We start from the raw sequence: 9,148 nt of genomic DNA, 5'->3' as shown, positions 1-9,148 counted from the left end.
GTTCCAGGCCAGCCTCGTCTACATAGGGAGACTATCTCAAAACAAAAGTTTCAGAGAGTATTATCCAGCAGACCCCATGTAGTGTGACAACTAGATGAAGACACCTTCCTTAGGCATCTGGCCTTGCCCGATGATCCATTTGGGGAAGGTAACCGCCTAGTCTATTTCCCATGGTCTGACCACATGCCCTAAATTGTTACGCTTAATAGGAATTTACTTCTCCTTGTTCTAGCTCTGATGAAGGCATCAGCCGATCCCACATAAGGTGAAGGCTGTTTGCTGCCCTTTCTGGGTCAGCATTCTGCTCCCCCCAGCAAAGCAACACACAGTCAGTGCACACGTGGCTCTTAGTACTGGCATTTTAATGGCTTTTGTGAGTGGCCGCAGCTGGGGGGAGGGGAGGCCTGCCCGCTCCCAGCAGCCCTAGCTGTCCCTTTGCCATTGCACTTGGGCCAGAAAGGTTCGGATCTCCATGGGCTGCAGGGTGACTGAGGCAGGGTCCAGGACGGGAGGAGCGGGGTGGGCGATGGGGCCTGTGAGGAACAGGAGCGAAGGGATGAGTCTGGGATGCCCCATGAGGCACCCGCCTCTGGGCTGAACACCTCCATACCGTCCAAATATGTCCTAAGCCTCACCCACCCCAAGGAACCCCCAGTGCCCCCTATTTTAAGATCCTCCTCCTACAGCCTCAGACCCCAGAGATGGCAGGCACCACCCCACAACCACACTGGCAGACTCTTAAATCCTGGGTGCACTACTAGTCTGCAAGGCCTATTAGAGAAGGCGGGGGTAATCAATGCTTGAGCTCAGGGCCCAGGCACTGTCCCTCAGCATTTTACTCAAGGCTAGCGTACTCTACTTGAGCCACCGCTCCACTTCTGGCTTTTTGCTGGTAACTAGGGAGAAAAAAAGTCTCCTGGACTTTGCTGCCCTGGCTGGCTTTGCACCTGGATCCTCAGATCTCAGCCTCCTGTGTGGCTAGGATTACAAGGCATGAGCCACCAAACACTTGTGACCTTAAACCCCTAGCCTGGATCTGCTGACCCCAGGAAGGAGCCCTGCTAGGTCCTACGTCCGTACCAGTATCTGGTGTCCACTTGAGCCTGGAAGCGCTGGCCCGGGGCTGGTTGGCCGCCAGCGTGGTTTCCTGCAGGTGGATGATGGTGAAGGCGGAGAACAGGTTCTGCGGGAAGCAGATGGGCCCAGTTTTCATCTCTGCCCCTCTCTGGCCCCATTCCCATCTCTGCCGCACCTCCTCCCTCCTCACCTGCAAGTCCAAGGTCACAGGGGCGCTCAGGTTGCGGCAGGAGTCCTCTCCCTTGGCGAACTGGTGCTCCAAGCGCAGCAGCACCGTCTCTGGGCCCCAGCGGGCCAGTGTGAGCAGGTGCACCGAGGGCGGCAGCTCCCTGCGCAGCCCGGAATACTGCAGGGGGCGGGGCGACGTCAGGGCGGGGCCTCAGCAGGGGGCGGGGCGACGTCAGGGCGGGGCCTCAGCAGAGAGGCGGGGCGACCTCAGGGCGAGGCCTCAGCAGGGGGCGGGGCGACGTCAGGGCGGGGCCTCAGCAGAGAGGCGGGGCGACATCAGGGCGGGGCCTCAGCAGAGAGGCGGGCTCAGCTGCCCTCAGAAGTGTTACTGACGGGGTTGGAAGGGTGTTGGGGGCGGGACTTGGTCAGAGGTGGGCGGGGCTTAGCCCAGGCAGGGCTCAGACTCCACCAAAAAAGGTCCAGGCAGGTCTCTGAAGGGAGACACGCAGCCGCACTTAGCAAAACGGGGTCCTCGCTTGGGATAAGCCCCCGCCGTGCAGGTCAGAGTCAGGGGCGGAAATGACCTGGAGGAGCCGGGGCTGGCCCCGGCCGCACAGCCTTGGGCAGGGGAGGGTACCAGGTGAGGCTACAGCGGTGTGGGCAGGGCTGGGTGGGTACCGGGTCGAGGTGGGTTGACAATGAGCTGACACAGGGTGAGGTCTGCGCAGTGTGGAGCTGAGACAAGGGGCGGGTCCGGTCCAAGGCGCTGAGACAAGGGGGCGGGGCAGCCCGTGGTCTCCCCCGGGCTTGTTGGAAGTGCCAGATGGGGTCCCGCTTCAGTCCAGTCCTCCACCCGCCCTGCCTCCCCTCACCTGAGTCTGAGGGATGGCCTCAGGGTGGTAGGTGGTGCCATGACCGGAGGACAGCACTATTTGGGGGGCCAGGACCACCTCCTCAGCCAGAAGCCGGTGCCCAGCAGCTGCTCTGCCCACCCTGTCCAGAAGTACAAGGTGGCGTCCTCGAACCACCTGCCCGCTCCCCAGCTCCAGCAGTGGCTCCCCGACTCCCCGGGAATCATCCTCCAGCAGCCTTCGGTGCACCTGGGCAGAGAGTGGCCAGGACACGGTGAGCATCTCCAGGGTCTCTCGGGGCCAGAAACTTAATAAAGGCTTGTGGAATTTTCAAGAGAAACAGTAGAGGAAAGAAGGTGTGTGTAGTAGTACCCGTCTGTAATCCCAACACTCAGGAAGCTGAGGCAGGAGAATCTTGGTTGGGCTCTGTCTCGATTAGCTTAGCCACAGAATGAGAAGCAAACAAGACATGGATGGTCTGAAGCAGTCTGCACATTAAAAATTGAAGGAACTCTCATCTCCAATTAGCAAAAAGCCAAAGCAGTTCAAGTAGTAGAGCACCACCCTTGAGGGAAAGTGCCAAGCACAAGGCCCTGAGTTCAAGTCCTAGTACTGACATGAAAACAGAATACCCCAAGATCCAGCAGGAGGACAATGTGGGGACAGAAGCCTGTCTTTGTGTGTGTGTGTGTGTGTGTGAAAATACTGTACAGAGGGGTCACAATTACATGGGCAAGATAATGAGTACATTTCTTATCAAGCATTGTAGCCTCCTCCTTTGTTTCCCCTTCCCATCCCTTCCCATCCTCCCCCACACACACCCCCAGAAGCCTGTCTTGGATGCCATCAGCCACTCACCATGAGCTCCAGAGAGCCGTCCTGCAGGCTGCTGCCCCCCTGGGAGCGGTCAGTGAGCACCGTCAGCTGCGTGACCCCATCCTGGGGGCAAGGAGTGAAGGACAGGGAAGAGTGAAGGGCTGTCCGTCTGCTCTAGTACTAGGGAGATGCTGGGAATCCAGGGAGACGCACACACACTGCAGGGCGACTACATGAGGAACCGGTACCGTGATATAAATTCGGCTGTTGACAGGATAATAGTTTCCAGCCACTGGCTCTGTCTGGTTCAGTTTCCAAGTAGGTCGATAATCCCGCCTGGGTCGGGTGATTTGGTCAAATATGGTATCAGGTTCCTCCATTTCTCTCCTTCCCTCCCTCTTTCCTGTGATCAGCAAATCCCCACACCTCCCTGGAGGCCCAACACTCCCCCCTCCCCCCATGCCATGGGGTTCCCAGCCTCCCTACCTCCTCTCCAGGATCTCCCGGCCGTTGCTGTCTGTGTAGAAGCGGCCCTTGGTGTTCAGCCGGGTGTCAAAGCGGCTGATGACCTCCTTCCCCCAGCCATCGCTGTGCCCAAAGGGATGGCAAGGTTAAGCCTGCCGGGGCCCTTGTTCCCCCACCCCAGTCCCAGCCTGGGCCACTCACCCATGAGGGATCGGTCCCACCGTCCACTCCAACTCCAGGTGGCGCTGTCTCAGGTACAGACGAATCACCTGGGAACACCAGGCTGAAAAGTTCTGGTGTACCTCCTGCACTAAGGCCGTCTACAAAGACCAGGGAGAGAACAAGTCAGCCTGCACTAGCTCAGGAGGGCCCTGCAAAGGCTCCCCACCCAGTTCTAAGAACCCCAGGGGCCTATGTCAGAGGTCATGCTACCAACCAGCCACCCCCCTCCCACCAGAGTCAGTATCACTGTGTAGATTTGGGGGAGGGGTATATATTTAAAGTAGGGAATAGAACACAGGGCCTCATAAATGGCAGCCAAGTGTTGTGCCCGGAGTTGTGGGGATACAGCCCTAAGCCCAAGATCTCAACTACTAATGTGGTTGAGTTGTTTAAGTAGCTGCACTTGGGTCTCCCCCATTCACCCCAAGTTCCACCATTACATCCAATCCTGACACCTACAGATATTAAGGACAACCGCTTCTTTGATTTTTAATTTATTATTGTGCCGGTCTTGGGCCTTGAACCCAAGGCCTAGGTATTCTCCCTGAGCTTTTTGCATCAAGGCTAGTGCTCTACCACTTGAGCCACAGTGCTGCTTCTGGCTTTTTGCTGGTTAACTGGAAGTAGGAATCTCACAGACTTGCCTGCTATGGCTGACTGTGAACCTCAATCCTGAGATCCCCAATTTCTGAAGAACTAGGATTACAGATGTGAGTCACTAGCACTTGGCTTTATCTATTTTTTTGAGCCAGTACTGGGGTTTGAACTCAGAGCCTTGCCTTCTCATTTGGCTTTTTTGCTCAAGGCTGGTGCTTTACCACTGGGGCCACAGCTCCACTTCTGGCTCTTCGCTGATTCATTGGGAGTTCAAAATCTTAGGGACTTTTCTGCCCAGACTAGATTCAATTTGTAGTCCTCAGACCTCAGGCTCCTGAGTGGCTAGGATGACAGGGGTGAGGTACCAGAGCCTGGCCGGGTGGCCTCTTACACAAGCAGCTACGAACACTGGCCTTAGGGAAGACCCCTGGGTCTGACCCCATCTCTAAGGAAATGTAAACTCTCTCTGCATCTGCACCCTCCCTTTGCACATCACATTTCTGGGTCACCCCCTCCCAACTCCAAATGTCCACTCATCAACCCTGTCCCCAGACCTTCACCACGCGCGTCCGGGCCCAGCGGCTCACGGGCATTGGTCTCTTTTGGCTGGGTCTGAAGATGTAGGCACCAGATGCCTGCTTGCTTTCCTTGTTACCTTTACTGGCGTTGTACCTGCAGCCAGAGCAGAGCAGAGCAGAGTCAGATAAAGGACCTGTGTGAACCCTTCCACCGCCCGTGACCCCAGCCCGGTGGTCCTCCCTCACCAAAAGAATCCTTGGTCCACAGGAAGCCAGAGTTTCTGGTCTATATTCTCAATCTTCATCAATAACCCTGTGTCAGGGTTGAAGGTAGCCCGGATGTACTGAGCAGGGAAGGGTGGACAGTGGGAAATGTCCATCACGTGAGCCAATGGCAACTCCAACCTTCCTTCACCCTGATCCTCAATCTAGTCATGGCTCTCCAGGATGAACTGGGCCCTTGCAGGTCCCCACTTTGGTGTCCCCACACCTGGTTCCTCCTGCTGCAGCCACATCACACCTGTGACATGCTGAGTCCAATCAAAGCCTTCATCTGCTCCAAGCCACGGCCAGCTTGAGCATCTCACACAGGAGCTGCCCATTAGGACCCTTGGGGCCCATGAAAGTATTTTTACTTCTTTTAGAATCCAAAGGAAGCAGGGATGGGATTATAGCTCAGTGGTAGAGTAATTGCCTAGCATGTGTGAGGCCTGGGGTTTGATCACTAGCAACACACACACACACACACACACAAAACCTATAATCCTAGCAACTTATGAGGCTAAGAACAGGAGGATCGCAGTTCTAGGCCAGTCTGGGAAGAAACCTTTGAGAGATACCTTTTCAACCCAGAGCTAGACACAGGGAGCATCTGTCATCCTAAACTAGAGGGGATGCTGACACTGGAAGGATCATGGTGCCAGACTAGCTTGGAAAGAAGAGTCCATGAGTCTCCATCACCATGGAAGGAGCTAGGCCTGGTGGTGCTCACCTGTCAAGCAAGTATGACAGGAAGCCTACAGTGGGCACTCAAGCCCAGGTGCAGGCCAGGTGGGTTCCGGACCCTGTCTCAAAAATAACCAGTGAAGGGCTAGAGATAGCAGCTTAGCAAGCACAAAGCCTTGATTTTAAACTCCAGCAGACTGAGATCTGAGAATCTAGGTTCAAAGGCAGCCAGGGCAAGAAAGTCTTGTGAGACTCTTATCTCCAATTAATCACCAAAGAGCCAGAAGTAGAGCTGTGTTTCAGGTGATAAGAGCAGTAGCCTTGAGTGAAAAAGGGAAGGGACAGCACCCAGGCCCTGAGTTCAAGCCCTAGAACCAACAACACACATACACACACATAAAAAAGAGAGAAGAGAATCCAAAGAAAACCTGAATAGAAAATCAATGAACATACTATAGTATAGACTATACTATAGACTGTACTATAGACTATAGACTATAGTTGTCTTCCTAACATCATCACAAAATATAATGTTAGGTAATTTTTATGGAAGGTAAAAAGGTACACAGCTAAAAATGCTAAGGCCATGACAGTGTATTCTTTTTGTTTTTGGGGTGCTGGGAATGGAATCCATGGCCTGCCTCACATATGCTAAGTGTTCTACTACTGAACCACACCCCCTACTTCTGAGCCACAACCCTAAGCCTCCACTGCCCCCTTTACCTACTCCACCACCTATTGCCCAGTCACACACCCCCAGCCGGAATCTCTTTCCTTAAAAGTCACTTTACCAGGAAGCTCTCCCCTGATCTCCCTGCCCTAAAATTACACACCCCCACAGCCTGACATCAGCTCTGCCACACGCGTCAAACATCACTGACAGCCACACCGGATCCTCACAACAGCCCCAGGAAACACACCAAGGCTCAGATGAAGCTCACTCAGCAAATCACTCAAGGACACACACAATCATGGAGAGAAAATGGGGTTCCAAAAGGCCCTCACCTCATTCTTGATGACCAAGACCTGGCCTTGGGATATCTGGGGTCTGACAGCCTTTGTGCGGGCCTTGGGGCGCTGGCTGGACACACGGGCTACTGAGTAGATGCTGAAGCCCAACGCAGGCACCCGGGCTGCAAACAGGAGCTCTGAGTGTTCCTCCTGATGATAGAAGCCGGGAAGGACCACCATCTTAAGTGAGAGAGGAGGGAACCAAGTCAAGCTGTGCCGACACCTGCAGAACTCTTAAGAGGGGAAGGAGGGCAAGGAGTAGGTGGGAAAAAGAAATCGAGGTGCCATGATTGGCAGGGGAAGATTTCAAGAGAAGCAGGCTGGGGGTGTAGCTCAGTGGCACAGCACTTGCCTGGCATGCCAAGACCTTGGGTTCATTCCCAGCATGAAGCAGCAGATAGAAGGGAGGAGGAACAAGGAGGGAAGAAGGATAAAAGGCGGTAGAGAAAAAAAAAAGGAGGTAGAGGAGGAGGTGGTGGAAAAGGAGGATTCCCAAGGAGTGGGAGCCTAGTGGGAGCCTACAGGGAGGGTACAGATGAGGATGTGGGGAGAAGTCATTGAGAAAGGAAAGACTCGAGATCGGGATTGAGCAGTCAGGGAGGAGACCTTCAGGAGTCAAAGGCAATTTCCTGGGAGGAAGAAGACATAGCTGGTCACACCTGTAATCCCCAGCATGTTGGAAACTAAAGGAGGAGGGTTAGAAGTTCTGGGCCAACCTTGGCTATATAAGAAGACAGGCCAGAAAAGGTAATTAAAAAATGAAAGAGAGAGGGGGAAAAAAAAAGGGAGGGAGGGAGGAAGGAAGGAACTAGTAGCCCACATTGGCCTCGACCATACAATCCTTCTGCCTCAGCCTCCTAAGTGCTGTGATTACACATAGGCACACCACAACCAGCCCTGGAAGTGTGTGTATGGGGATGAGAGAGATTTAAAAGATGGGCTACTCTTTGGAAGATGTTCCAAAGGTGGAGGAGATGGTATTATGGGACAACAGAGGAAGATAGAGGGAGACAGATTCAAGGTAGAGATCTACAGAAGCAGCAGGGAGGAATGCCCAGGGAGAGGTCCAAAGTGGGCTTACTGCACTGGGCACAGTCTTGCCATCGGGATCGTTGACAGCTAAAGCGCCTTCACTGACGGGCAGCCGAACCATATGGTCCACCGTCCTCCCCAGGGGATTATATATGATGACCTGGAACTACAGGGGAAGTTGGGAGAGGGCCTGGGTCATATCACATCCTCTTCAAACCCTCCTAGAAGATGGCAAACACACACACACACACACAGAGGCCTGGGTGCCTGTAATCCCAAGCTACTCAATAGGCTGAGATCTAAGGATCAAGGTTCGAAGCCAACCCAGGCAGAAAAAGCCTTTGAGACTCATCTCCAATTCACCATCCAAAACAAAGCTGAAAGTGGAGCCGTGGCCCAAGTGGCAGAGAGCCAACCTTGAGGGTTAAAAGCCAAATGAGAGCGTGAGGCTCAGAGCTCAACACACAGCAAATAATACAATAATGCCACCGCCCGTCTTCTGCACCCCAGGCCCAGGCCTTCCTCTGCCTGCCCGGGGGGCCTCGGGCCTCGCTCCCGGGGTCCCACCCCTCCCTGACTCACGCGCGAGGCTGATTGGCTGAGGGGACACACGCTGACGTTGAGGCTCCGGCAGAACGAGAAGACCTCCTTGAAGCCGCTCAGCCGCGACAGCGCGTTGCTCATAAGAACCTGAGAAACGCCAAGCCCCGCCCTCAGCTGTCTCCACCCCCTCCTTGAGGCCCTGCCCACCACTGTAAGCTCCACCCCGCTACCCTAGGCCACGCCCCACTTATCTCCTGAGGCCCCACCCTGTTCCCCTGCTCCTCTCAAGGCCCCTCCCCTAGAAGCTCCATTAGGCTCCACCTCTATCCTAAACCACGCCCCATACCTTCTCCACCACTATCCCCAGGCCCTTCCCTAAGGCCCCGCCCTGTGCTGTTCCTCTCAAAAGCCCCGCCCCAGAAGCCCTCCCAGAAGCTAAACCACGCCCATACTGGCTCCACCACTTACACACGCGACCTGCTGAGGACCCGCCCCCACGGGCCTTCTAAGTCCCACCCACCGCCCAAGGCACGCCCATCATGCATTTGTGGTCCTATTGGGTCACGCCTCTCCCGGGCTCCGCCCCCGCGCACCTCGCAGGGCCCCCAGCCGGCCGCCAGCTGCCGCGCGTAGTCGTCCGCCACGTGCTGCCTCGCGGTGCCGCTGACGGCGTCGTGGTGCTGGAGCACGGCCATGGCCTCCTCTGCCGGCACCAAGTCGGGCAGCGTGAGGGCCCGGCAGAACTCTCCGCCCGGACCCCGAGGGACGCGAGAGGGCCGGGGTGTGTTCGTAGGGGCTTTGGGAAGGGACCCCAGGGGCGGCCCGACACCTACGGAGCGGCGCGCTGCTTCCCGCGCCGTACGGTCCCGCGGCGGCCGCCGGGCCCGCCAGCGCCTCCAGCTG

General features: G+C 55.7%; 1 protein-coding gene across 1 annotated transcript in view; it reads right to left on the bottom strand.

The window, feature by feature from the left end:
* Window positions 1–341: 341 nt before the first annotated feature.
* LOC105999103 (lysosomal alpha-mannosidase-like) overlaps window positions 342–9,148 on the bottom strand; it is a 17,502-nt gene continuing 8,695 nt past the window's right edge. The window contains exons 10-24 of the mRNA XM_013034009.1: window positions 9,079–9,145; window positions 8,839–8,948; window positions 8,285–8,392; window positions 7,752–7,868; window positions 6,665–6,850; window positions 4,961–5,058; window positions 4,751–4,868; window positions 3,579–3,697; window positions 3,399–3,500; window positions 3,161–3,248; window positions 2,955–3,035; window positions 2,118–2,345; window positions 1,268–1,423; window positions 1,081–1,183; window positions 342–533 (exon numbers count right to left, since the gene is read on the bottom strand). Of these exons, the coding sequence (XP_012889463.1) occupies window positions 424–533; window positions 1,081–1,183; window positions 1,268–1,423; window positions 2,118–2,345; window positions 2,955–3,035; window positions 3,161–3,248; window positions 3,399–3,500; window positions 3,579–3,697; window positions 4,751–4,868; window positions 4,961–5,058; window positions 6,665–6,850; window positions 7,752–7,868; window positions 8,285–8,392; window positions 8,839–8,948; window positions 9,079–9,145 (1,791 nt within the window). The 3' untranslated portion in view covers window positions 342–423. The remainder of the gene's footprint in view (window positions 534–1,080; window positions 1,184–1,267; window positions 1,424–2,117; window positions 2,346–2,954; window positions 3,036–3,160; window positions 3,249–3,398; window positions 3,501–3,578; window positions 3,698–4,750; window positions 4,869–4,960; window positions 5,059–6,664; window positions 6,851–7,751; window positions 7,869–8,284; window positions 8,393–8,838; window positions 8,949–9,078; window positions 9,146–9,148) is intronic.

Source organism: Dipodomys ordii, unplaced genomic scaffold (assembly GCF_000151885.1).
Source record: "Dipodomys ordii isolate 6190 unplaced genomic scaffold, Dord_2.0 Scaffold180, whole genome shotgun sequence".
Lineage (NCBI taxonomy): Eukaryota > Metazoa > Chordata > Mammalia > Rodentia > Heteromyidae > Dipodomys > Dipodomys ordii.
This window is presented reverse-complemented; position numbering and strand designations above follow the sequence as displayed.